Source organism: Symphalangus syndactylus, chromosome 19 (genome assembly GCF_028878055.3).
Source record: "Symphalangus syndactylus isolate Jambi chromosome 19, NHGRI_mSymSyn1-v2.1_pri, whole genome shotgun sequence".
Lineage (NCBI taxonomy): Eukaryota > Metazoa > Chordata > Mammalia > Primates > Hylobatidae > Symphalangus > Symphalangus syndactylus.
In genome coordinates, this window is record NC_072434.2 from 42,752,420 (window position 1) to 42,779,332 (window position 26,913).

Genomic DNA, 26,913 nt, shown 5'->3' on the forward strand with positions numbered 1-26,913 from the left:
TACCGTTTACTGCTTTCCTATTAAGCACCATGCACTGTGCATAACATGTTATCTTTACGTCATATCTAGAATTTTGGGAGGTGCGTTGAATCATTACGATCTATCTACTTCTTAGGTGAGGAAATAGAGGTTTAAAATTTAGTCCACAGTCTCGCAAGGATGGAGACTGGATCAAATTTTGGGTTACCAGATTTCAATCACGTTTCTTAGCTTTTCCTTTTTTTCAGCTCCAGTTTCTGTCTTGCCCCAAAAAAGGGGAAGGAGCGGCTGCGGCGCTCCTAGGGAAGGGAAAGGAGACCAGCAGCGCCGAGGCTGGGGCCCCCTTCCGGGTGGTGCCTAGTGGTGGGCGGGGCCTGGCAGTGGGCGGCCCCTGTCCGGAAGGAGCCAGTCCGGGGCGGAGCCGACGGCCTTACAGGGGCCGGAAGTGGCCTGCGGGCGGAGAAGTGCCCCCGGAGTCCTGACGCAGTGTCGGGCCCTAACGGCGGCGGCGGCGGCCTTGTCTTTAGACTCCAGAACTCCCCACTTGCCGCGTTCTCGCTGCCGCAGGCTCCCGGGACGATGGTGCCCCGCCTGCTGCTGCGCGCCTGGCCCCGGAGCCCCGCGGTTGGTCCGGGAGCCCCCAGTCGGCCCCTGAGCGCCGGCTCCGGGCCCGGCCAGTACCTGCAGCGCAGCATCGTGCCCACCATGCACTACCAGGACAGCCTGCCCAGGTGAGCCCGGCCTCCGGGTCCCCGCCGCCCGCTGCCATCCCAGGATCGGCCCCAACCTGACTGCGGTCACTCATGACTCTTCTAGTGAACCCGTTTCCGCCCCCAAGCCCCTACCATGGAGGCTGCCACATCCCCTAATCTGGAAGTCTTGCGACTTTTCAGAATCTTCTAGCACAGGAACCTCAGAACCCTCAAATTCTCTTCCAGAACCCCTCGATGCTATCTCAGATTCTCCATCTTGAACGCTTCTCAGATTCCCTCTCCTTTAAACTAACTTCCAGCCAGCTATCCTGAGTCCTTCTCTTCTCCCTGAAAAATGCCAGACCTGCATATTTCCAGCGCCGCTGTAACCCCTCGACTATGGTGTCTCCTGAAGTACTTTAATGACTGTCTCACATTCCTACCCGGAATATGGGTAGGCTGATTCCTAATACATCATGGTTACCGTTCCTTAACTTCAACCAGCACCGCCTTCACCCCTGTCACTCAGGACCCTCAGCCCCACCTCCCATTTCTCCAGTACTCTGTTCTTTCACCCCCCATGAACCCCCACAAGCACAGCCCTCAAGTGTTCCCCTTGTCCTCAACTGACCCTCCCCCATGTTTTTAAATCTTTAATCTCCTAAGTCCAGTGTTCACCCGGAAGGCTTTCACTCTCTCCAAGCCCTCCTCAACAGGTTCCTCCCCTTAAAATATCCTTCCTCACCCACAGTACCCCTTGTAAGTGCAGCTGACCCTCACAGAATTCTAGACACCACCCTCAGTACCCCGTCCACACTCCATCATACTCAGATCAAGGGCCCACCCAAACTTCTCTTCTCACCACGGGCTACCCTGCCTTCGAAACACTTCACTCAGAATCGACTTCCCCTCTGAAAATAGCCCTAGTAAATCCTCTTCCCCTTCCCTCCCCCAGTACTTTCTTAAATCCGGCTTCCAGTTCTCCCAGCCTTCGAACTCCGCTTTCGTCTGAGTTGCCAGGTCTCCTTCAATATTAGAAATTTTCTTCACCCTCTAAACCAAACCTAAACTAACTTCTAACTTAGTGAGTAACTCAGTTCCTGGAGCCAAGTTCAAAATTTGTCTCAAAGACCCTTCTCACCTTATTTCTCACCAAACTGCCCTCAGGGATTCCCCACACTCCAAGAGCTAGAGGCCAGGCTTCTTCCCCATGTGTGGAACAAACATTGTGTCACAGGCCTCACCCGAGCTGCTGGGTTGTTATTTTTCTCTGCATCTGGGACCACTTAACCCAACGTCATTACTACATACCTTCACCCTCTCAGGAGGATCGAGTGATTCTTGTGAAATTACATTTTGTGCAAACATCTAAGACATGAAAATGAGATTATCTACACGTGGCAGGAGGGAGGAAGAAAAAGGGGCTTTGTGCCTGTGGAATAAGCCTGGTACATGCTTCCATCCTGTCAGCCTGTGTGTATGAGCTGAGCTAGTATATGGGTGAAAGGTGAGGACTGACAGAACCTGTCTTCACTTGCCAAGTTCAGAGTCAGATGGTCACTGACTTTCAGGCAGGCCTGGGCCCCACCCAGGTTTAAGATCAGAGAGATTTTCTGCACTTTAGAATTGGAAAGCTGGAAAGAATATTCAAGATCATTTATTCCAACCCCATCCATAGCACAGTCTGTAGGAATCTGGAGGTACCAATTCAAACTCCGGTTCAAATAGTACCACTAGTCACCTATGCATAACCTTAAGCAACCAACCTCCCCCAGACCTCCATTACCTTATTTGTAAATTGGGAGTTAGATGAGAGATGAGATTCCTTCTCTCGCTTAGATTCTAGACTGGTAAAATGTATAATCTTTCACACTCACTCATTGATGTCACACTTGGTGAAAAGCCCTGACTTTGAGGTCTGGTAGAATGTAGTTGCAGATTCTGGATCTGCAAGTCTTTAGCTATAATTTTGGGCAATTCTGTTAAATTCACTGAGCCACAGTTTTGTTTTTTTTGAGACAGAGTCTTGCTCCGTTGCCCAGGCTGGAGTGCAGTGGCCCTATCTTGGCTCACTGCAACTTCTGCCTCCCGGGTTCAAAGGATCCTCCCGCCTCAGCCTCCCAAGTAGCTGGGATTACAAGCATGCGCCACCACGCCGGGCTAATTTTTGTATTTTTAGTAGAGATGGAGTTTCACCATGTTGGCCAGGCTGGTCTCAATCTCCTGACCTCAAGTGATCTGCCCTTGGCCTCCCAGGTAGCTGGGACCACAGGCATGCACCATCATGCCTGGCTGATTTTTTGTATCTTTTGTAGAGACAGGGTTTCGCCATGTTGCCCAGGCTGGTCTTGAACTCCTGGACTCGAGCAATCTGCCTGCCTTGGCCTCCCAAAGTGCTGGGATTACAGGTATGAACCACCATGCCCAGCTTCACTCTAGAAATTTTTAAGTAGGACTTTTTTTTTTTTCTTTTGAGACGGAGTCTCGTTCTGTTGCCCAGGCTGGAGTGCAGTGGCACAATCTCGGCTCCCTGCAAGCTCCGCCTCCCAGGTTCACGCCATTCTCCTGCCTCAGCCTCTCCGAGTAGCTGGGACTACAGGCGCCTGCCACCACGCCCGGCTAATTTTTGGTATTTTTAGTAGAGACAGGGTTTCATCGTGGTCTCGATCTCCTGACCTCGTGATCCGCCCGCCTCGGCCTCCCAAAGTGCTGGGATTACAAGCGTGAGCCACCGCGCCCGGCCTTAAGTAGGACTTTTTAAAATCAAATTGCCATTGTCTCTAATGTAGAATTTTGTTTAAAAGGAAGAAGGTAAACTTTCATGAATATCCCTACTGTAATAAAACTAAACCTTAAACATATGTAGGCAACTGGAATTATGACGTAGCTGAGATAGTATTTGGAATTTTTTTTTTTTTCCAAATGTCAAAGCTCCTGTTTATTCCAGCAAACCGGAAAGAAAAAGTGTAAATAAAAAAAGAAACAGATCCATGCACTCAACTCCTGGGGGTGGGGGTGGGGGTGGGAGTGAGGGATGAGGAATGGGTGGGAAGCAGGGAGGGAGGGGTGGAAGGACAGAGAGTGAGAGAGAGAGGAAGAGACAGGGAAAGAACTGGAGAACCAGAGCCATAAAAAGAAAAAGACATCCATAAAAAGGCAGAAAGAAAGAAGTGGTGTATTAAAAGCAGAGATCAATAAAGGAGAAGAGGGGAAATTGAAAAAATAGAAATACACAGGCAGAGAACAAAAGCCCAGCAAAAAGGCGGGGAGAAAGGGCGTGACAGAGACAGAGAGATCACCCTTGAGGGACACAGGCAGAATGAAAAGGGCCCCCAGCCCCCGGAGGCCCCCCAGGCAGCAGCCTGAGCCACAGCATTGGCTCAGGGGTCCCCAGAGGTGCTGATGACGTGAAACAGGGTGACATTGTAGAGCACCTGGTGGCCGTTGTTCCAGGTATAGAGGGCGCGCTCCCGGGGGTTGTAATCCAGCATTGAGATGTGGGAATACTGATTGTGGAAGGGCATGTCCGTGTACTCGTAACTGGACGTATTGGTGAAATTTTCTGAGTAAGTCAGTGAATGTAAGGGGATCTATGGTGTTAAAGTGTTGTAAATGGGTACTTAGTGCAGTCTAAGTCCATAATGGCAGTAAATAATTTATTTTTGTCATATTATGGATAAACATGCATTAAAAATAAACTGATGAACCACAGTATATCTTATATTAGGCTTTTAAACTGCTTCATGTATCATGTTTCAGTTTTCCTAAATGACTGATACATTTCAGTATGTTGCATATCAATTTTGGGTTGGTAGAGGCAACCTAACAAACTCTGATTGTTTTGCTATTAGGGGATATTTCCTTCAATAAAACCAATGAAAGAGAAAATACACCTCATTTTACTGTCCATGCGTTCTCATTTCACAATAAGCCAGTAACTTCATCACCATAGCCATCTTTGGGAATCACTAGTAGACAGAATGATAAGTAGGCAAATTGCTGTTCCTGTTATTTAAGCACAGGAACTATTTGGTTCTTCCTAATGGCGTTCCCGGTGTCTGGGCATGGCTTACTGGTCGATTGCTACCTTTCAGTGACTGTAGCCCCTATATATGGCTGGCCCTTGGACAGATCTGTGTTTCACTCTTATATAATTATCTGTTGTAAAATGCAGAAGAAAATTTAAAAAATAGAACCTTTTCATTTTATCCTAGGGGGGAAAAATGCAGTTGTTCAAACTAAGGGTAGAATTAAATCAGGGCCAATACAGTGTTAGCACAGGTGTTACCATTGTGACCAGAAAACAGGAATGCTTGGGGCAGCTTCTGCTTCCCCATTTTGAATCTATTATTATTATTTAAAATAATTATATTCGTATTTTACTTAAAGATTTAGTTGTTATTTTCCTTAAAAGTAGAGTTACCATTGATATACTTGGCATTAGTAAACCCACTGATTCTGATTTGTCAGTCGCATCCGATTATTGGTTTTGGGGGAGGAAATTAATGGTCTAGTAATCAGTTCATTAGCTTGTAAAGCTAATTAACCTCTTCCACATACCGTCAGCCTTACACTGACCCTGCTTTCTCCCCAGGCTGCCTATTCCCAAACTTGAAGACACCATTAGGAGATACCTCAGTGCACAGAAGCCTCTCTTGGATGATGGCCAGTTCAGGTAAACACTGAGAACCTTGGGTGAGCATAGTTGGGGTGGTTCAAGATAGGCTGGCAAGTAGTGGTGGACCAAGCTTCAGGGAATGTCTGTGACTTGGCTGGGTCTCCAGGAACCCAGAACCGAGTTGTACATTTGCAAGTTCAGGAAATAGATTTTCATTCATGAAGGACTGACCAAGCCCTGAGAGTTCCTCTAAACAGGCTCAACAGGAGATAGTTTATAAGCCAGAATGCCAAATGTGTACTTTCCCTTAGCAGGTGTACCTGGGAGGCTCACTGGTCCTGGTCATTTATAGAGAGCATGTACCCTTGGAAGGGAGGTCCACTGAGGAGACCATACGGCAGACCAGAAGTCTGTGTTGTGAGCATGTTTATTGAGTTGGATAGCATGCCTCCAAAATTTATGCCCTTTTCCATGAAATTTAGTATATGATCTTATTTGGAATTAGGGTTGTGGCAGATGTAATTAGTTAAGATGAGGTCCTACTGGAGTAGTGTGGGTCTTTAATTAAATATGACTGGTGTCCTTGTAAGAAGACACAGAGACAGCCATGTGAGGACACAGGCAGAGATTGGAGTGATGTGTCAACAAGCCAAGGCATGCCAGGGATTGCTGGCAACACCAGAATCTAAGAGAAAGCCATGCAACAGATTGTTCCCCAGTCTTCAGAGAAGATATAGTCCTACTGACACCTGGATTTTGTCCTTAAAGCTTCCAGAACTGTGAGAGAATAAATTTCTGTTGTTTTAAGCCACCCAGTTTGTGGTGTTTTGTTATAGCAGTCCTAGGAAGCAAATACAGCATGGAATTGGAAAATAATATCAAATATTGTCAAAAAGTGGATTGCATTAAGTTCTTACAGCCTAGTGTAGTACTCTTTTTCCATAATGGAAATTTTTCTGTACAGGTAACTGGCATTGTTGTTGGAATCACAGAACTCTTCACTGGACAGTGATGGAGAAACATGAATTATCCATAATCTAGGCCTCTGTTTTCAAATATTTGTTATTAGTCATTTAAAGTTTCTCTTGATATGGTAATAGCTACCAGTTATTGAGTATTATGTTTTAGGATATTCTAAATCCTTAGCTTTATAAATATTTTTAATCTTGTAAAGTGGTATTATTATCCATTTTACACATCAAGAAACTGAGACTCAGATCAAGTAACTTATCCAAGATCACACAGTTTGAAAAGCAACAGAGCTAGGATTCAGACTTAACTTCTGTTGACTCCAGAGCTTGTGTCCTTTTCTCCATGCCAAACTGCCTCCTAGGGTATGGATTATTTTGTGAGATGTTGTTTGATTTTCCTAATCATCCATTTTAAGAAGGTAGTCTAGATTATCAATTTTAGATTGATTGCTGTTCTGGTTAGAGGTACTTTCTGATCTCATTCCAGGTTTTAGGGCTATGCTGTTGGGGACCCAAAACTCTATTATGAGTTCCTCGCCATGAACCTAAAAATCCTGTATTCCCTACCATGGTTTGATTTTGTCTTTTCTTGAATGTTTTAGGAAAACAGAACAATTTTGCAAGAGTTTTGAAAATGGGATTGGAAAAGAACTGCACAAGCAGCTGGTTGCTCAGGACAAACAGAATAAACATACAAGCTACATTTCGGGTAGGTAGGCTGGGCTGTGCGTTTGATTTCTCCCAGAGCCCTCCATAATGAAAAGTAAGGCATATTCTCTCCTGTTTTGGTCTCAGAGATATTTTTGGTGAGACCAGCAAATGAAGTAACGTCTCATCCTCCCTTCCTGAGGTAAATGTTAAGGCTGAGTGTGTTCCTTCTCTACTGAGGTGTTGACTGGAGCCCATGCTCAAGAACGATGGCCAGCCTTCTCTGTAGATGGGATTGAGGCAGAACCTAATCAATGGTCCTGTCTGAAAAGGATGCAGGATTAAGTCCTATGTCCTGTATCATTCTGGGTCCTTCACTGTCAGACAGAACTGTCCTCTCCAGCCTCTTCTCTCACCACCCACCTTGACATACTTCCTGCTAAACTCCTCATTGCTCCCTGAACCATTAGTCTTTCATTCTTCTGTGCCTTTATCCATGCTGTTCCCACTACCATTTTTTTGCCTGGCAAATTCTTCTTTTAAGATCCAAGGAGGATGGTTTTCTGTGAAACTTTCTCAGTCCTTTTTCCTCTCCATTCAGAGTTGGTTGCTTCCACCTCTGTTCCTACAGCACTTCTTTTAATTTAGTTTATATATTTACCAAGGTTATACATGCATATAGTTTAAAGAATCAGATAGTTCTATAAGGCTTGTTAGGAAAAAGAGCAACTTCCTTATCATCTCCTTATTTCCCACTTCTCTCTTTCAGCTCCTAAATCTTTTGTTATATACCCCCGTGTCTCTAAATTAGATACTTACATTACTGCATCTTGATTTTTTCGCTTTAGTCATTAGCTATTGACATCTCACTGTAGAAGATTAGAATTCAGCAGTATTTTACATCCCACCACATATGTGGGATGCGTATACATGTAATTCCTATCCCCTCATTTTCACAGCATAGGGATTTGTAATTTTGGATAACTCAGTATCTAGTTTTATGCTATTATGATCATAGAAACACTAGGGTCAGCTGACTCATGTAGCATATTGGGATTGTTTTTCCTTTCCAGTACAAACTTTTTGTTTTCTCTGAAGTTAATAATTCTTCCATCCTTTCTCTTGTTTAGTTTTCTATGTGCTTACGAATTTACCCCCAGACTCTTCCCAAGCTGTCTGAATCTCCTCTCAATACATGAAAGCAGATTGGACATTCTATCCATTTTGGTCTTCTTGACGAAACTTCTTCCAGAACTTGCGACATGCTGTAGTCTGGATTTGTGAACCTCTTGGCCTACTGTGAAGCTGCTCTCCTGTGCTCTTTCACCATCAGCTGGGGCATCTGTCATCTCTTTCTCATGTTGGGACTCATGTTTCTTGTCTTTCATATTTTCTTATTTCTTGGCTTTTTTCTTTTTTAAATCAGAGCACATATTCCCTTTACTATCTGGAAACAGAACATGGGAAGCAAAAATTTTAAAATGGCCCTTATACTTCATTGATAATTTGTTTGGCCGGGTTTGAAATCATTTTCCCACAGAATTTTGGAGCCTTTGCTCCATTGTCTTTTAGCATCCAGTGTTGCTGTTGGTAAATCTAATGTTATTCTGAGACTTAATCTTTTGACACTTCTTTTCTCTGCCTTTGGAAGCTTTTTAGAATTTTCTGTTTGTCCCCAGTGTTTTGAAATTTCAGCTAATGTGTTTTAGTGTGTCTTGGGCCACTCTGTGAGTCCTTTGAATCTGGAATCTCATCCTTCAGGTCTGGGATATTTTCTTGTTTTATTTCTTTGGATTTCTTCCTCTCCACTTTTTTTCTCTGTGGAACTCTATTATTATTCAGGTGTAGAATTTCTGGGTCTCATCCTCTAATTTTCTTTTCTCTCACATTTTTCATCTCTTACTCTTTTTGTTGCATTTTCTTGGGAGACTTACTTACTTTTAATCTCTCAACCTGTCTGTTTTTAAAACTCCTGCTTTTCTATTTTTTACTTCCACAAGCTCATTTTTCTTCTTATGGTGTTCTTTTTAAAAATAATTTATCTCTGATAACTTTTTTTTAAGATCTCTCTTCATAGTCTGTTGCCTCCAAGTTGCTTTTCTCCTGTTTGCTTTGCCCTTTTCTTTCTTCAGATACTTCATAATCCTGTGTTGTCTTAGATATGAGTGAGATATTAAAAAGCTCATGGAAGCTATGTGGATGAGGGTGAGGCTTGTCAGTTACAGGCTTTGCTCTAATGTGATTGATACGGTTTGGCTCTATGTCCCCACCCAAATCTCATCTTGAATTGTAATCCCCACGTGTTGAAGGAGGGACCTGGAGGGAGGTGATTGGATCATGGGGGCAGTTTTCCCCATGCTGTTCTCATGATAGTGAGTGGTTTCTCACGAGCTCTGATAGTTAAAAAGTGTTCAGCAGTTCCCCCACTTGTTCGCTTTCTCTCCTGCTGCCACATAAGATGTGCCTTGCTTCCCCTTCACCTTGCGCTGTGATTGTAAGTTTCCTAAGGCCTCCCCAGCCACAAGGAACTGTGAGTCAATTAGACCTCTTTTCTTTATAAATTACCCAGTCTCAGGTAGTTCTTTATAGCAGTGTGAAAACAGACTAATATAGAAAATTGGTACCAGCAGGAGGGCATTGCTACAAAGATACCTGAAAATGTGGAAACAACTTTGGAACTGGTTAATAGGCAGAGGTTAGAACAGTTTGGAGGGGTCAGAAGAAGACAGGAAGATGTCAGACAGAACTTCTTAGAGAGTTGAAGGGTTTTGACCAAAATGTGGATAGAGATATGGACAATGAAGTCCAGGCTGAGGTGGTCTCAGATGGAGATGAGGAACTTATTGGGAACTGGAGCAAAGGTCACTCTTTACTATGCTTTAGCAGAGAGACTGGCGGCATTTTGTCCCTGTCCTAGAAATCTGCAGAACTTTGAACTTGAGAGAGATGATTTAGAGTGTCTGACAGAAGAAATTTCTAAGCAACAAAGCATCAAGATGGCTTTTTCTGAAAGCATATGGTCATATGCATTCACAGAGAGATGATCTGAAATTGGAACTTATGTTTAAAAGGGAAGCAAAGCATAAAAGTTTGGAAAATTTGCAGCCTGACCATGCAGTAGAAAAGAAAAACCCATTTTCTGGGGAGAAATTCAAGCCACAAGCTGCAGAAATTTGCATAAGTAATGAGAAGCCAAATGTTAATAGCCAAGACAATGGGGAAAATGTCTTGAGGGCATTTCAGAGATCTTTACAGTAGCCCAGAGGCCTAAGAGGGAAAAATGGTTTCCTGGGCCCTGCTGCTCTGTGCAGCCTTGGGACATGGTGCCCTGTGTCCCAGGCACTCCAGCTCCAGCCATGGCTAAAAGGGGCCAAGGCACAGCTCTGGCCATTGCTTCAGAGGGTGCGAGCCCCAAGCATTGGAGGCTTCCCCATGGTGTTGGGTATGCAGGTGTGCAGAAAACAAGAGTTGAGGTTTGAAAACCTCCTCCGGCTGGGCGCGGTGGCTCACGCCTGTAATCCCAGCACTTTGGGAGGCTGAGGCTGGTGGATCATGAGGTCAGGAGATTGAGAACATCCTGGCTAACATGGTGAAACCCTGTCTCTACTAAAAATACAAAAAAAATTAGCCGGGTGTGGTGGCGTGCACCTGTGTCCCAGCTGCTGGGGAGGCTGAGGCAGGAGAATGGCGTGAACCCAGGAGGTGTAGCTTGCAGTGAGCCGAGATAGCACCACTGCACTCCAGTCTGGGTGACAGAGCAAGACTCCAACTCAAAAAAAAAAAAAAAAAAAAAAGAGAAAACCTCCTCCTAGATTTCAGAGGCTATATGGAAACACCTGGATGTCCAGGCAGAAGTCTGCTGCAGGGGTGAAGCCCTCACGGAGATCCTCTACTAGGGCAATGCAGATGGGAAATATGGGGTTAGAGCCCCCACACAGAGTTCCCAATGGGGAGCCTAGTGGAACTGTGAGAAGAGGGCCACTGCCCTTCAGCCCCAAAATCGTAGATCCACCGACAGTTTGCACCATGTGCCTGGAAAAGCCACAGGCATTCAACGCCAGCCTCTAAAAGCAACCATGGGGCTGTACTCTGCAGAGCCACAAGGGCAGGGCTACCAAAGGCCTTGGGAGCCCACCCCTTACATCAGCATGCCCTCGATGTGAGACATGGAGCCAAAGATTATTTTGGAGCTTTAAGATTTAATGGCTGCCCTGCTGGATTTCAGGCTTGCATGGAGCCTCTAGCCCCTGTGTTTTGGCCAATTTCTCCCTTTTGGAATGGGAGCATTTACCCAATGCCTGTAACACCATTGTATCTTGAAAATAACTAACTTGTTTTTGATTTTACAGACTCATAGGCAGAAGGAACTTGCCTTGACTCAGATGAGACTTTGGACTTGTAATTTTGAGTTAATGCTGGAATGAGTTAAGACTCTGGGGGACTATTGGGAAGACATGGTTATGTTTTGAAATGTTAGAAGTACATGAGATTTGGGAGAGGCCAGGGCGGAATGATGTGGTTTGGCTCTGTGTCTCCAACCAAATCTGATCTTGAATTGTAATAATCCCCAAGTGTCAAGGGAGGGACCTAGTGGGAGGTGATTGGATCATGGGGTAGTTTCCCCCATGCTTTTCTTGTGATAGTGAGTTCTCATGAGATCTGATGGTTTAAAAGGGTTTGGCAGTTCCTACTCCTCGCTTGTTCTCTCTCCTGCTGCTGTGTAAGATGTGCCTTGCTTCCCCTTTGCCTTCTGCCATGATTTTAAGTTTCCTAAGGCCTTCCCAGCCATGTGGAACTAAGTCAGTTAAGCTTCTCTTCTTTATAAATTATCCAGTCTCAGGTAGTTCTTTATAGCAGTGTGAAAACAGACTAATACAGTGATCCAGCTAAACTGCTTCCCTGGGTTGCCCCTAATGGTAGTGTAATTGGGTTAGATTCCCTAGGGAGGCTTTTCCAGTAAACTGCCAAAAGGTTGCTATTGTAGAAGGTAGGGTAAGTAAGGGAAGAAGGTTTGAGATCTCAACTGTGATTCAGGTCTCCCAGTTTTGTTTTATTTATTTTTTGAGACAGAGTCTCACTCTGTCACCCAGGCTGGAGTACAGTGGTGCGATCTCGGCTCACTGCAACCTCAGCCTCCCGGGTTCAAGTGATTCTCCTGCCTCAGCCTTCTGAGTAGCTGGGACTACAGGCACGTGCCACCACGCCTGGCTAATTTTTTGTATTTTTAGCAGAGACGGTGTTTCACCATGTTAGCCAGGATGATCTTGATCTCCTGACCTCATGATACACCCACCTCCCCCTCCCAAATTGCTGGGATTACCAGCATGAGCCACTGCACCCAGCCCCCAGTTTTATTATCTCCAGAGAGTAAAACTTAAGTCTTCTACCAGAGTGAGAAGGGAATCTCAGGTTGTGGTATATGGTGATATAATTGAACAGTTCTTCAACCAGATGTATCTAGGTTGCCAATTACTGAGCCCTCTGGGGGTTCTGCTTTGCAAATCATATGATTTCTTGGCTTTCTCTCCTGCCAATTTAGGATTGGCTTTCTCGAGTCTGCTTTAGTCATTACCAGTTGCATAAGTGCTTTCCAGCTTCCAGTATTTGTTTTCTCATCTCCCATTCTCTTGGCCTGACTGGTTTATGTCTCTTTGAAATTCTTTTGCTAAAGGGGGGTCAGAGGCATGAATTTATGTCTTCTTTCATCAAATATATCTTATCCACCAGTACTTTTCTCTCACCATTTTAGTGCATTGCATTATGTTTTAATTATTTGCCTCCTTCACCAGAGTTTTTCAGAATCAGAGACCATGTCCTATTCCTCTCTAAATCCTCTGGACCAAGGCCTGGCACAGCACTGATTCTCAAGGGATGGAATGAGTGGATGGACCAACAAATGAGTAATAGACAAATCTGCATCTATTAATCCTTTTCCCAGTGCTATACATATGAACATTATTTGCCCGAATGAAAGATATTCCTTATTTATAGAGTTTATTCATGCTTACTAATCCCAGCAGGAACTTTCCCTGACATATTTTCTGATAAAATATTGCTTCTGGAATTTTTACAGGTAAAACATCTATAGGAACTCAGAGGGCTAGTCTGAGTGATCCATGCACTGATAGTTATAATAGCTTTTTGAGTACTTTCTAAACAGGGAGTGCACAAATGTACACTGTACACAGAAGGACAAGGAAGATGTTCCCCCCTTATTGGGGGGCAATCAAGTATCTGAAAGGAGATGAAGTAAGAGAAACCTAAAGAGATGGGGTGGGAATTAACTATTCTGTTCCAGCATGAATGCAAGTGGAGTGTTACCATATTTTATTCCTTTAAACCAAGAAAGGAAACAGAAGAGGAAGAAAAAGCAAGTAATAAACATTAGGAAAATGCAAACCAAATCTGCAATGCTATACTACTTTACACTTACCAGAATATCTCTACACAACAAGACATATAACAAGTGCTGCTGAGGATGTGGAAAAATTGGAACGCTCATAGACAGCTCGTGGGAATGGTGCAGCCACTTTGGAAAACATCCTGGCAGTTCCTCAGAGGTTAAACAGAGACTTACCATGTGATAGCAATTCCATTCCTAGCTATGTCCATACAAAAACATGTATAAGAATGTTCATAACAACATAATTCTTAATAGCTAGGCGCAGTGGCTCACACCTGTAATCCTAGCACTTTAAGAGGCTGAGGTGAGAGGATTACTTGAGGCCAGGAGCTTGAAACCAGCCTGAGCAACATAGTAAGACCCCATCTCTACAAAAAATAAAAAAAATTAGCCAGGCTGGTGGTGTGCATCTGTAGTCCTAGCTACTTGGGAGGCTGAGGTGGGAGGATCACTTGAGCCCAGGGTTCAAGGCTGCAGTGAGCCATGATCACACCACTGCAATCCAGCCTGGATGACAGAAATCCTGTGTATCTTTTAAAAAAAAAAAAAAGGCAATATAATTCATAATAAAGAGCGGAAACAGTTCAAATGTCTATTACCTGATGAGTGGATAAACAAAATATAGTATATCCATTAATGGAACATTATTCAGTGGTAAGAAGAAATGAAGAACTTATATGCTACAACATGGATGAACCTTAAAAACATTATTAGGAGGCCGAGGCAGGTGGATCACCTGAGGTCAGGAGTTTGAGACCAGCTTGCCCAACATGGTGAAACCGTGTCTCTACTAAAAATCCAAAAATTAGCTGGGCATGGCGGAGGGCGCCTGTAATCCCAGCTATTCGGGAGGCTGAGGCAGGAGAATCACTTCAATCCAGGAGGCAGAGGTTGCAGTGAGCCGAGATTGCGGCACTGTACTCCAGCCTGGGCAACAGGAGCGAGGCTCCGTTCCAAAAAAACAAAACAAAAACATTATTATAAGTGACAGATGCTAGATGCAAAACACCATACATTGTATGACCCCATTTATATGTCTTGAATTATTGCAGAGCAAAAACATTCAGAGAATTCTCTTTGGAGGTTGATGCCATCTCCTTTACCTATGCTTGAATTTTTTTTCTTCTTCAAATTTTATTTTTAGGGACAGCATTAACATTTTATGTTATTTTTTTCTTTTTATTTTTTAGGACCCTGGTTTGATATGTACCTATCTGCTCGAGACTCCATTGTTCTGAACTTTAATCCATTTATGGCTTTCAATCCTGACCCAAAATCTGAGTATAACGACCAGCTCACCCGGGCAACCAACATGGCTGTTTCTGCCATCCGGTTTCTGAAGACACTCCGGGCTGGCCTTCTGGAGCCAGAAGTGTTCCACTTGAACCCTGCAAAAAGCGACACTGACACCTTCAAGAGACTCATACGCTTTGTGCCTTCCTCTCTGTCCTGGTATGGGGCCTACCTGGTCAATGCATATCCCCTGGATATGTCCCAGTATTTTCGGCTTTTCAACTCAACTCGTTTACCCAAACCCAGTCGTGATGAACTCTTCACCGATGACAAGGCCAGACACCTCCTGGTCCTAAGGAAAGGAAATTTTTATATCTTTGATGTCCTGGATCAAGATGGGAACATTGTGAGCCCCTCGGAAATCCAGGCGCATCTGAAGTACATTCTCTCAGACAGCAGCCCCGCCCCCGAGTTTCCTCTGGCATACCTGACCAGTGAGAACCGAGACATCTGGGCAGAGCTCAGGCAGAAGCTGATAAGTAGTGGCAATGAGGACAGCCTGAGGAAAGTGGACTCAGCAGTGTTCTGCCTCTGCCTAGATGACTTCCCCATTAAGGACCTTGTCCACTTGTCCCACAATATGCTGCATGGGGATGGCACAAACCGCTGGTTTGATAAATCCTTTAACCTCATTATTGCCAAGGATGGCTCTGCTGCCGTCCACTTTGAGCACTCTTGGGGTGATGGTGTGGCAGTGCTCAGATTTTTTAATGAAGTATTTAAAGACAGCACTCAGACCCCTGCCGTCACTCCACAGAGCCAGCCAGCTACCACTGACTCTACTGTCACCGTGCAGAAACTCAACTTCAAGCTGACTGATGCCTTAAAGACTGGCATCACAGCTGCTAAGGAAAAATTTGATGCCACCATGAAAACCCTCACTATTGACTGCGTCCAATTTCAGAGAGGAGGCAAAGAATTCCTGAAGAAGCAAAAGCTGAGCCCTGACGCAGTTGCCCAGCTGGCATTCCAGATGGCCTTCCTGCGGCAGTACGGGCAGACAGTGGCCACCTACGAGTCCTGTAGCACTGCCGCATTCAAGCACGGCCGCACTGAGACCATCCGCCCGGCCTCCATCTATACAAAGAGGTGTTCTGAGGCCTTTGTCAGGGAGCCCTCCAGGCACAGCGCTGGCGAGCTTCAGCGGATGATGGTTGAGTGCTCCAAGTACCATGGCCAGCTGACCAAAGAAGCAGCAATGGGTGAGGCAGGGGTGAGGAGCATGCCCTTGGGTCTTGTCCTCAGTGCTTGGGTCAGCAAGTCTAAATCATTCTACTCCAAATCTGATTTCTACCCCTTCACTAGGTTTAATCCATCGCCAACTCCCCAAATTTTTCTTTTCTACCCTAGCAGTCTGAACAGCCACACTAGCCACTAGGGATCAGAATGTTCTTGCCTCCTAAGCAGGGGTGGGGAAATGCATGACTTTGTCCTCATTTAAGGTCACTTTCAGCTGTGACGCATTAATTCTTTCTTTTTTTTTTTTTTTTTTGGAGACAGAGTTTCCCTCCTTCGTCCAGGCTGGAGTGCAATGGCGTGATCTCGGCTCACTGCAACCTCCGCCCCCAGGTTCAAGTGATTCTCCTGCCTCTGCCTCCCGAGTAGCTGGGATAATAGGCACCCACCACCACGCCTGGCTAATAATTTTTGCATTTTTAGTAAAGAAGGGGTTTTGCCATTTTGGCCAGGCTGGTCTTGAATTCCTGACCTCAGGTGATCCGCCTGCCTCGGCCTCCCAAAGTGCTAGGAATACAGGTGTGAGCCACCGTGCCCGGCCATTTCTTTTTTTTGGAGACACGGTCTCATTCTGTCACCCAGGCTGGAGTGCAGTGGTGCAATCATGGCTCACTGCAGCCTCAACTTCCTTGGCTCAAACAATCCTCCTTCCTCAGCCTCCCAAATAGCTGGGACTATAGGCATGCACCACCATGCCCAGCTGATATTTTACTTTTTTTTTGAGATGGAATCTTGCTCTGTTGCCCAGGCTGGAGTGCAGTGGCACAATCTCAGCTCACTGCAACCTCTGCCTCCTGGGTTCAAGCGATTCTCCTGCCTCAGCCTCCTGAGTAGCTGGGACTACAGGCTCACGCCACCGTGCCCAGCTAATTTTTATATTTTCAATAGAGACGGGGTTTCACTATGTTGGCCAGGTTGGTCTCAAACTCCTGGCCTCATGATCTACCCGCCTCACCCTCTCAAAGTGCTGGGATTATAGGCGTAAGCCATCATGCCGGGCCTAATTTTTAAAATTTTTTTGTAGAGATGAGGTCCCACTGTATTGCCCAAGGTGGTCTCAAACTCCAGGGCTCAAACAATCCTCCTGTCTCGGCCTCCCAAAGCACTAGGGATTATAGGCGTGCACCACTGCACCCAGCCTCCTTTTTCTATTACTCATTGGTTATCACTCACTTTTGAAAATTTAGGATTTCTAAACTTACGGCCCCACTAACTTCACCTCAGTTGTAATGTGTCTGCTCTCTGTAAATAGGTCATCTCAGAAGCTCTTCCCAATTGTCATCCATCGTTACCTTTTTTTGATAAAATTCAAGACCTAGAAAGGACGTGGAGGGTCATATTGTCCTTTCATGTGGCTATGAAGTGCTGGAAGTGAAAGGGACCTCCAAGACATTCTAGTCTTCTCTTCCTCCATTTTATAGGGAGAAAACCAAGCCACTGGCCCCATTACACAGCAAGTTAGTAGTAAGACTGAGATTCGAACCCTGGTCAAACAGACTTTCCATTTTGTTCCACTGACTCAATCTTTTTTACACTTGAATCAGACTTTTAGTTTTATCGTAGTTTTTGAGTCCATAGCTCTCTTCCTGTACTGTCTTGACTCTTTGACTAAACTGATTTCGAATCTTTAAAATTATGCTTTCCTTTTAGGTTCATTTTTAGCTCAGCTGTTGACAGCTATTTTTAAATATAACATGACATAACATATTTTCTAAATAATTTAAAATATTCTAGCTTGAGCTGCTCTGAAGGTTTAGTCAGTTGGTGGTGTGCATAGAGGTAGACAGAGCCTTCCCCCACTCTCAAGGATGCTGTGAGGGGTATTCCTACCATGTGGTGAGTGGGGAGGTTTTCCTGAGGTCCTTTTCCATCCTGAGACTCTGGTTTTCCATTTTGTTTCTCACAGGCCAGGGCTTTGACCGACACTTGTTTGCTCTGCGGCACCTGGCAGCAGCCAAAGGGATCATCTTGCCTGAGCTCTACCTGGACCCTGCATACGGGCAGATAAACCACAATGTCCTGTCCACGAGCACGCTGAGCAGCCCAGCAGTGAACCTTGGGGGCTTTGCCCCTGTGGTCTCTGATGGCTTTGGTGTTGGGTATGCTGTTCATGACAACTGGATAGGCTGCAATGTCTCTTCCTACCCAGGCCGCAATGCCCGGGAGTTTCTCCAATGTGTGGAGAAGGCCTTAGAAGACATGTTTGATGCCTTAGAAGGCAAATCCATCAAAAGTTAACTTCTGGGCAGATGAAAAGCTACCATCACTTCCTCATCATGAAAACTGGGAGGCTGGGCATGGTGGCTCATGCCTGTAATCCCAGCCCTTCGGGAGGCTGAGGCGGGAGGATCACTTGAGGTCAGGAGTTTGAGACCAACCTGGCCAACATGGTGAAACCTCGTCTCTACTAAAAATACAAAAATTAGCTGGGTGTGGTGGCATGTGCCTGTAATCCCAGCTACTTGGGAGGTTGAAGCAGAATTGCTTGAACCCAGGAGGTGGAGGTTGCAGTGAGCTGAGATCGCACCACTGCACTCTGGCCTGGGCGACAGAGACTGTCTCAAAAAAAAAAAAAGAAAGAAAAAAAAACTGGGGCCTGTGTAGCCAGTGGGTGCTGTTCTGTGAAACTAATCATAAGCTGCCTAGGCAGCCAGCTACAGGCTTGAGCTTTAAACTCATGGTTTTAAAGCTAAACATGTAATTTCCACGTGGGACTAGATCACAACTGAAGATCAGAGATTTCAGTTTTAAGGGCATTTAATCAGGAGGAAAGGTTTGGAAAACTAACTCAGGTATATTTATTGTTTAAGCAGAAATAAAGTTTAATTTTTGCTTGAAGATGGTTCTTAATTTCTTTTAACCTAATTCCTAATCCTCACAAACATCTTTCCAACAGCAAGTTCAGTAAGTTCAGGTAACAGTACGTCACCATTGGCTTCTGGCTCATTGAGTGATGGTGGGATCGCGGTTTCATCTCTGTAAACTTGCCCTTGACTGGGGAGATACCATCTCCTTAAAAATACTCTTCATTTTCCTAAGGAGTGAACTGCTGCTGCACGATTTGTGGAGGGAGTAGCTGCCTCCTTACTTCACCTTCATGCACCAGTGCAGCATGAACAGGGGCTTTATTGATGGGGCTTGGGAAACTGTAATAAAGTCCAGCATGCAGATTGTGAAGGTTTCGTATAGCCACCAGGAGACAAGGATCAAAGGAACCAGCCTCTGTGGGCTCTGCTGCTTAGAGTACTTTGTCCTTTCTCAGTTCTTAAGGGCAACTGGGAAGGAAGAGGGATCAGCACTTCACAAACTGGTGGGTGACCTCATAGATTCCCACAGACTCCTGGGCCTTTTCATCATAGTCAGTCCAGTCCTGGGAAACAAAATGGCATTGTTAGCCTCACAACGCAGAATGCAGCCGTGTGGAGGGCAGAAAACTGGGACTTCAAAGGCCCAGTTCAGGCTCTGACTCAAATAATCATGAACATGTATGACCCTGAACAGAGCCAGATAGCTCAGGCCTGAATTCTAGCTCTTTCAGTTGTATGACTGTGGGCAAATCACTTAACTTCTCTGAGCCTCTTCTCCGAGTCCTGTCTTCTATTTAAAAAAAAAAAAAAAAAACAAAAAAAGGACAACAATGGAGTTCATATTGAATGTTGAAAGAATCAAATAAGGTAACATATTTAAAAGCATTCAGCAGCCGGGCGTGGTGGCTCATGCCTGTAATCCCAGCACGTTGGGTGGCCAAGGCAGGTGGATCATTTGAGGTCAGGGGTCCGAGACCATCCTGGCCAACAAGGTGAAACCCCATCTCTACTAAAAATACAAAAAATAGCCAGGATTGGTGGCAGGTGCCTGTAATCCCAGCTACTTGGGAGGCTGAGGTAGGAGGATCACTTGAGCCCAGGAGGCAGAGGTTGCAGTGAGCTGACATTGCACCACTGCACTCCAGCCTGGGCGACAGAGTGAGACTATCTCAAAAAATACATAAAATAAAAAGCACTCATCATAGTGAGTGCCTGGCATATATATATAAGAGCTCAGTAAATGCTAGCCGCTGTTATTAGGTGCTAAGCAAATGAAGTTTTTGTCCTTCCTTCAAGGCTTGAGCACAAGGCTTTTCTATCTGCAGGGTAGTAATACGTCCAGTAATATAGACTATTTCTTATTCTTCATGGTAGTTAGGTGCAATAAAGCCACCACAAACACTGAATTAGGGAATACTGAATGAATACTCCCCGGGGAAATACAGGTTTAGGTTCCTATGAGCCTCTGGTCACATTTTCATCAACCAATCAATAATCTAGCTTTATGTGTTTCTGTTTAAAGATACCTTATTTAATATATATTGTTGATTCATGAATTCACAGCCAGCAGCACTACAGCTCATGCTGAATAAAGCTTATCTAACACGTATTCTCTCTGTAAGGGGCATCATAGCTTTCTCATATGTAGGAACATTAGAAAGCACTTTAGCACTATACCTGTGGCCATTTCAACAGCAAAATCACTAACAAAAGGCACAAAAATACAAAGTTGGCTTTCCATTGATGAGCCTTGTCCACCAAAAAAATAATTCCCACCAGGTGCCCTACAGTACCTCCCAAAGCCCCCAAGTCTCATACCTTCTCCTGCAGATTAATGTCACTGAAGGCTGTCCCTGACTCCACACCTTCAGCAGCAAACCCAGCCTGCAGGGCACAAGAAGGTACCAGTTAGTCTTGGCAAAAGGAGGCATTGGGCTATAAGTGAGGGCCGGCCAGGCTGCTGGCTCTTCTCACAGTTTTGGGATGGAGGACAGAGATGCAGTATGAGCACCTGTCTTGGAATAACTGCTGAGCTTCCAGGACCCGGCAGCTGCCTCAGAACTAGAGTGGTGGTTTCTCTGAATTACAGCCCTGGACCAGAAGGCAGCAGGTGCAGCGTAATCCCTTCCACTAGCCCTGGTTTCCTGAAGGCCCCTGGGCATGTCATTTCCCAGGGTGGACCTTAGTTATTTATAAAATGGGGATAAAGTATTTGCTCTTCTGCCTACCTCACAGATTTGTTGTGAGGTGAAACATGCACAAATAAAGGGGGATGAGCACCAGCTCAAGTCAGATAGATCTGGGTTGAAACTATAGCTCCACTGCTTACTGTGTGACCCTGAGCAAGTTGCAAAATCTCTTCAGTTCCTTCCTCATCTGAAGAACAGGATGAATAAATTCATAGGGTTACCATGAGGATTAAATGTGGTAACATGTAAAAATGACGGCATGGGTGCCCAAGCATACAGCAGCCACTTAATAAGGGACAATTATTACTACCGCTAGAAAGGAGAATGTCTAGTCCATGGTCTCTGTAGGTAGCACAGTTCTGGCTGTCACTTCATACATCCCCTCCCCAAAGACAAAGACTCCCCAGAAAGACACACACACCTGGGGCTGGAAATCAACTGGTTCAAGGCCCCGGCACTCAAACTCCACTATTGTCTTGAAGTTCTCATTGTCTTCAGCCTAGAAAGGAAGTGTGTTGAGGAGGTAGGCCCAAATGAGCTCTAAGGATGACCCCATGGCCCCTCTCCTTCCTGCCAAATGGGCACTTACTGCCCCTGGAGGCCTAGCATGAGACCCAGGAAGAACTCATCCCCTTCTTAGAGGAAGCCTGCCTTGGGCACCTGCTCCCTATGAAGCTTTCTGTAGACAGTAGACATGGAGGTTGCAGAAGAGTGTGGATGCTGGGGTCAACCTGCCTGGATGTAAGGTAAGCTCTGCCTCTCTTCCCCTCTGGGCCCAAGATTCCTAAACTGTCAAATAGAGCCAAGGAAACCTCTACAATTTTATTGTCAGATTTTGAAATGCATATAAAGTGCCCAGCACAGTGCTCAATAAATAGTAAATAAAATTATCAACACCAAAAATATGAACAAGAATGTTAAGGTCCAAAGTCTCTAGATCATCCAAACAGACCCAGTACACTTAGCCATAGCCTTTGCTCACCATCTGCCATGCAGTAAGGGCAGAGGGCTGACTTACAGCCTTTGAAATTGTTATGTATGTGGAGGGAGCACCCCTTGGGGGGTAGGTGGCCAGGAAATTCATGCCTACCTGACCTATGGGCTTAGGGACCACAAGTGCCATGCCCTACATTCAGTCTCATCCTGTCATTCACTGTAAAATAATTTCCTGCACACTGACCACATCTCTGGCACTGGTAAGGCACTTCTCTGTTAGGGCCCTAGTTCAATTCTTGTTTTTTGTATTTTCCACTAGATTATTATGTACTAGAAGGCAAGTCCTCATTTAATTTCTCTTTAACTTCAGGACAAAGCCAAGAATTTAGCACAACTCAAGATACTTTAAATAAATACCAAATAAGGAATAGGTGAATACAAATAACTGGCTTTCTTAAACAGATCCACAGCACACACTCCCTCCCTCACCTTTGGGCTAACTTGTTAACACTGATGCTATAAAGGATGGGATGCACCAAAGGACTACCCCACCTATGGTTTCAGAGAAAGCTTGCTAGTCCCCTAAAATGAGGACAAGGCAAGTGTTCTCAGTGATGCAAACTGAACAGCTAGGTTGTGTCAGAGGTCCCCTGAGCTCCCACAGCCCAGCCCTCATAAGAAGGCACTGCAAGAGGCAATATACCAAGCACTCAGTGTACAGTGAATAAATGACTGAGCCAAAGAAGAACTAAGTTCATGAGTGAATGTCCTATGGCAGGTCACTCTGATGCAGGCATGACTCTAGAACCCAGACCTACTAACTCCAGTTAGGATTTAAGCCCACCATCCCTGCCACTACAGCAGCAAACTTACATTGTAAGGCTTGATGGTGCTGCTTAAAATCTCTGAAACAGAAAAGAGAACACAAAGTTGACTTGAGTCCATACCCTGGCCCCAGCCAGGTGCCCACATGTGGCCCTGAAAAAGATCGCGCTGTACAGGTGTTGGCATCTTAGGCCTGACTCCACCCTCAGGTAACATGAGTCTACTTTCAGCCTGGTGCCAGGAAGCTGTGGGCCAACCTGGCAGAACTCAGAACGCACAGCCTGACCTACCGATGGAATTTTCTCTTGCACACAGCTTGCACTTCTGGACCATGGAAGCACTGCCACGGCCCCCCTTCAGTGCCACACTGTCCTGGCAAAAAGCAAACAGAACTTTTAGTCAGGTATGAATTAGATGTACGGTCCTGAGGAGATCGAGCCCACCATTTATTGTCCACTTAAAGAGACCAAGACCCAGAAAGGGTAACTTACTAGGACAAGACTCCTGGGAAGGCTTCCTGAGGAAAATAAAAAAAGGGCTTCCCCTTGATTTTGAACTCTGCCTCATACCTCAAAGATGCCTACTGAATCCAGTGCTGATCACACTGACACCTACCCTTCCAAACCACAAAAAGCAGGGAGCAAAGAACTGGAGAGATGAAGGCCAGTTTCCCCAAATCCCTGACCAGAAGTGTATGCGTGTTTGTGAGTGTTTATGTTGGGGGTTGGGGGGGAACAGTTACCATCAGCCGGATGTACTGCCACTTGTCCGAAATCTCACCACAGTTGCCACATTTCATCTTTGGAGGAAAAAGAATGTTAGTAAAGCAGATGGCTCAGCTGGGCAGACACCAAGGAAAGGGTAAGAACAGTGGGAGGTGGACAGGCTCATGACCTACCTTCTTGTTGGCAATCTCACTTCATCCCTAAGACCAGCCCCAACAAGGACAAAACTAGACTTATTTCTGGGCAAAGGATAGGTAAGGCTGTTTCCTACGCTGGCGTGCCTACCCTCCTCTATGAAGTGCTCAGTGTGGCCGGGGATTCGAGGCACCTCTGGTGCAGAAATGGCTTCAACTGGGGTGCGGGGGGGGGGGAATACGGAGAGATTTGTTAAAAGATACAAAATTACAGCTATATGGGAGGAATAAGTTCTAGTGTTCTATAGCACTGTAGGATGACTATAGCTGACAATAATAGATAGTTTCAAATAGCTAGGATATTAAATGCTCTCAACACAAAGAAATGATACGTTTGAGATGAATATGCTAACTACCTTGATCTGATAACTATACATTTATCGGAACATCACTATATACCCCATAAATATGTACAATTCTTATGTGTCAATTAAGGGAAAAAAAAAAGAGAGAAATGGCCTCAGCAGGCCCCCGACCCACTCTGCTTGGTTAGCTTTATGTTCCCACAGGCCCTGTATGTCACTGGTATAAGCATTTATCACTCTATTGTTACTCTATTTTTCTGTCTCCTTCACTCGATTCTGCTTCTTCAAGCCGAAGAACAGATTCTCCCAAGTAAGCCCTGGTATTCGGGCTTCAAAATTCTGGGAAATAAAAGTAGTCCGGAGGCAGCTTCCCGAAGAACAGGGCTTTAGAGAGGTAGAGAAGAATGCTGGGATTTTGACCAGGAGGAAAACAGAGCAGAAGCTCTGGGATCTGGAAGAGTGAAGAGGCTCGAACTGTTGGGGAAGGGGAGGCCTCTGTACACCATGCTACTCGGGTACCAGCTTTACCAGTGTGGGAGGGGAAAGGAAGGGTGGATTACGCACAAAATTAAACTATTTCACAATAAAGAAAACCAAATCAATAAACGAAAGGCGAACTATTCACCTTATTAAATAATCACAACGTCTCTTCAAGTAGCATTTCGTTTAGTGTCCGTTTACAGACCACGAAATATTTAACACAGGAAGAACTACAAAATGAACCTTTCTAAGACTGCCAATTAGAGATAAACCAATACACTTTAATAAAAAGCAAACGTAAAATTCTAACTAGGAACACCCCGAACACTTAATGTGCCTGGTTAAATATTTTCTCATACTGCCGGAGGGCTCCGGTTCAGCACTGAGATCGGGACGGGCCGCCTCTCCCCCGGCCCCGCCCCGGCCGCACCTTCAGGTACCACCGGAAGTCCTCGCCCACGGGCCGGAGGTTGGTGATGTTCTCCAGCGTGGCTTTGAGTTGCAGCGCGATTTTCTGAGGGGGAGGGCCAGAGCGACTGCGTCAGCCGTGCCTGCGCAGCCCCACGCCTGCCCGACCCTCCCGCATTCGCAGCCGTGGGTGCGACAGGGAGACAACTCCTTCTGCCTCCTACACCTTCAGCGCGAACCCACTCGCTTCATCTCCTCCGGGCGCGAGCTGTTGCCTCCCAGACCCTCGCCACCTCCCCTCCGTGTCCCCGCGGCGGGCGGCCTCCCCTCACCCCCATGGTGGCCCGCTCCGCCTGGTGCTGGCTGCGGCCGTTGCCGTTGCCGTTGCTTTCCGGCACGTCGTAAACGGCTGGTGCCGTCTGCGCACCCTCAGTAGGGCGGGGCCGGGGCCGCGGGGCAGGGATCTCTGAGCGCGGCTGCTCGCCTGGCCCACGGGGCATTTCGCATCTGGGGATCTGGGGCCAGTGGAGGTCAGCCAGGTCGCGAGCAACCTGTGCTCAGGCCAGCGGAAGCCTGACTCCAGGATTCGGTGGTGCCACAGACACTTACTGAACGCCAATTTTGTGCCTGCTTTAAGCGAAAAAGACAGTTCCTGCGCCTCAGTTCTTTCCAGGCTCTTCACTACTCTGCCTGCCCTGGAACTTCTCAGATCATGTCAGCTCCCTGTGCCCAGGGGAGAAGCTACAAAAGGAAGAGTTCCAAGACTGCCAAATAAAGATAAACCAATACACTTTAAAAAATAGAGTGTATTGGTTTATCAGATTTGGGGATGATGCCTTTCTTTAAACTGCCCTTTCCTGTTTCACCCAAGAGACCTGGTTTCTAGGCCTCTCTCCAGAGGCTGCCCCGTGTCCACATCCTTCTCATTGTGGTCCTTGAGACTGGACATTCCCCTCCAGCCGGCTCTTTTTTGGGAGCCCACCTGGTTTATCCTTCTCTCATACGTTTATTGAACTTTATTTTATCTGGCCTCCTGTCCAGGCTACATCTGAGACCATGCAGAAGCTGTGGAGATTAACGGTAAAAGGAACAGCACATTCAAGACTCTTCTGGGAAGTGGGGCAAGATGGCCAAATAGAACCTTCCAGTGATCCTCCTCCTCCTCTTCCCTGGCAGGAACACCAAACTGAACAACTATCCACACAAGAAAGCACCTTCATGAGCACCAAAACTCAGGTAGCAATCACAGTAGCTGGTTTTAACATCACATCAAGATATAAGGCAATGGCCGGGTGCGGTGGCTCACACGTGTAATCCCAGTGCTTTGGGAGGCTGAGGCGGGCAGATCACCTAAGGTCAGGAGTTTGAGACCTAGCTGCCAACATAGTGAAACCCTGTCTCTACTAAAAATACAAAAATTAGCCGAGTATGGCAGTGCACACCTGTAGTCCCAGCTACTCCGGAGGCTAAGGCAGGAGAATTGTTTGAACGCAGGAGGTGGAGGTTGTAGTGAGCTGAGATCATGCCATTGCACTCCAGCCTGGGTGACAGAGTGAGACTCTATCTCATAAAAGAAGAAGAAGAAGAAAAAAAAAAGGAACAAGGCAATGACGAGAGTAGGAAAAACAGTCTTGAATTGCTACCACCACCCCTCCCTCATCCTCTGGCAGCAGCTGGCTGCCTGGCACAGAGAGAGAATTTGTGAGCTTATGTGACTTTGCATTGGAACTGAGTGCTGCCCTGTCATGGTGGAAAGCAACTCAGGGCAGAATTCAGCTAGTGCCCACAGAGGAAGCACTTAGAGAAACCCTAGCCAGAGAGGAATCATCCATCCCAGTGGTCAGGTTCTGGCGAGCCCAACCACCACTGGCTTAAGTGCCTCAGGGTCCTAAATAAATCTGAAAGGCGGTCTAGGCCACAAAGACTGCAATTCCTGGGCAAGTCCTGGTGCTGTGCTGAGCTCAGAGCCCGTGGACTTGGGGTGCACACAGCCTAGTGAGATACCAGCTGGGGAGCCAAAGGAGTGTTTATGTCACCAGTCCCCCAACCCCAGGCAGCACAGCTCACAGCTCCAGGAGAGACTCTTTTCTCTTAGAGGAAAGGAGAGGGGAAAGTAAAGAGGACCTTGTCTTACAGCTTGGATACCATCCCAGCCACAGTAGAATAAAACACTACGCAGAGTCCTGAAGCCCCCTTGCCAGGCT

General features: G+C 46.0%; 2 protein-coding genes across 6 annotated transcripts; one reads left to right on the plus strand and one right to left on the minus strand.

Moving 5' to 3' along the window:
- The first annotated feature begins 343 nt into the window (after nucleotides 1-343).
- CPT2 (carnitine palmitoyltransferase 2) lies at nucleotides 344-18,678 on the plus strand. 2 transcript variants are annotated; one of them, XM_055234045.2, is made up of 5 exons: nucleotides 344-710; nucleotides 5,266-5,346; nucleotides 6,863-6,969; nucleotides 14,502-15,806; nucleotides 17,747-18,678. In XM_055234045.2, the coding sequence occupies exons 1-5, from the start codon at nucleotides 559-561 to the stop codon at nucleotides 18,076-18,078; spliced, it is 1,977 nt and encodes a 658-aa protein (XP_055090020.1). In that variant the 5' UTR covers nucleotides 344-558; the 3' UTR covers nucleotides 18,079-18,678. The 2 variants fall into 2 exon arrangements, with proteins under 2 accessions (XP_055090020.1, XP_055090021.1); XM_055234046.2 differs by having other exon boundaries at nucleotides 406-710; nucleotides 14,502-15,737.
- On the minus strand, nucleotides 18,615-25,120 carry CZIB (CXXC motif containing zinc binding protein). Of its 4 annotated transcripts, none has more exons than XM_055234048.2 (8): nucleotides 25,042-25,120; nucleotides 24,732-24,815; nucleotides 23,340-23,396; nucleotides 22,888-22,969; nucleotides 22,646-22,677; nucleotides 21,258-21,335; nucleotides 20,466-20,531; nucleotides 18,615-19,210 (listed from the first exon to the last, which is right to left on the minus strand). In XM_055234048.2, the coding sequence occupies exons 1-8, from the start codon at nucleotides 25,045-25,047 to the stop codon at nucleotides 19,133-19,135; spliced, it is 483 nt and encodes a 160-aa protein (XP_055090023.1). In that variant the 5' UTR covers nucleotides 25,048-25,120; the 3' UTR covers nucleotides 18,615-19,132. The 4 variants fall into 4 exon arrangements, with proteins under 4 accessions (XP_055090023.1, XP_055090026.1, XP_055090024.1 ...); XM_055234051.1 differs by lacking the exons at nucleotides 24,732-24,815; nucleotides 25,042-25,120 and adding exons at nucleotides 23,496-23,673; nucleotides 24,447-24,725; XM_055234049.1 differs by lacking the exon at nucleotides 23,340-23,396 and having other exon boundaries at nucleotides 25,042-25,112.
- Between the last annotated feature and the right edge of the window lie 1,793 nt (nucleotides 25,121-26,913).

Bases quoted from the DNA above. Each gene is read 5' to 3' on its own strand.
- CPT2 (XM_055234045.2), top strand. From the start codon at position 559: ATGGTGCCCCGCCTGCTGCTGCGCGCCTGGCCCCGGAGCCCCGCGGTT. The intron at 5,347-6,862 runs GTAAACACTGAG...TGAATGTTTTAG, and splicing joins TTGGATGATGGCCAGTTCAG to GAAAACAGAACAATTTTGCA. The intron at 15,807-17,746 runs GTGAGGCAGGGG...TGTTTCTCACAG, and splicing joins GACCAAAGAAGCAGCAATGG to GCCAGGGCTTTGACCGACAC.
- CZIB (XM_055234048.2), bottom strand. The intron at 23,397-24,731 runs GTGCGGCCGGGG...TTTCCTCCAAAG, and splicing joins ACTTCCGGTGGTACCTGAAG to ATGAAATGTGGCAACTGTGG. The intron at 22,970-23,339 runs GTAACTGTTCCC...GCTTTTTGCCAG, and splicing joins GGCAGTACATCCGGCTGATG to GACAGTGTGGCACTGAAGGG.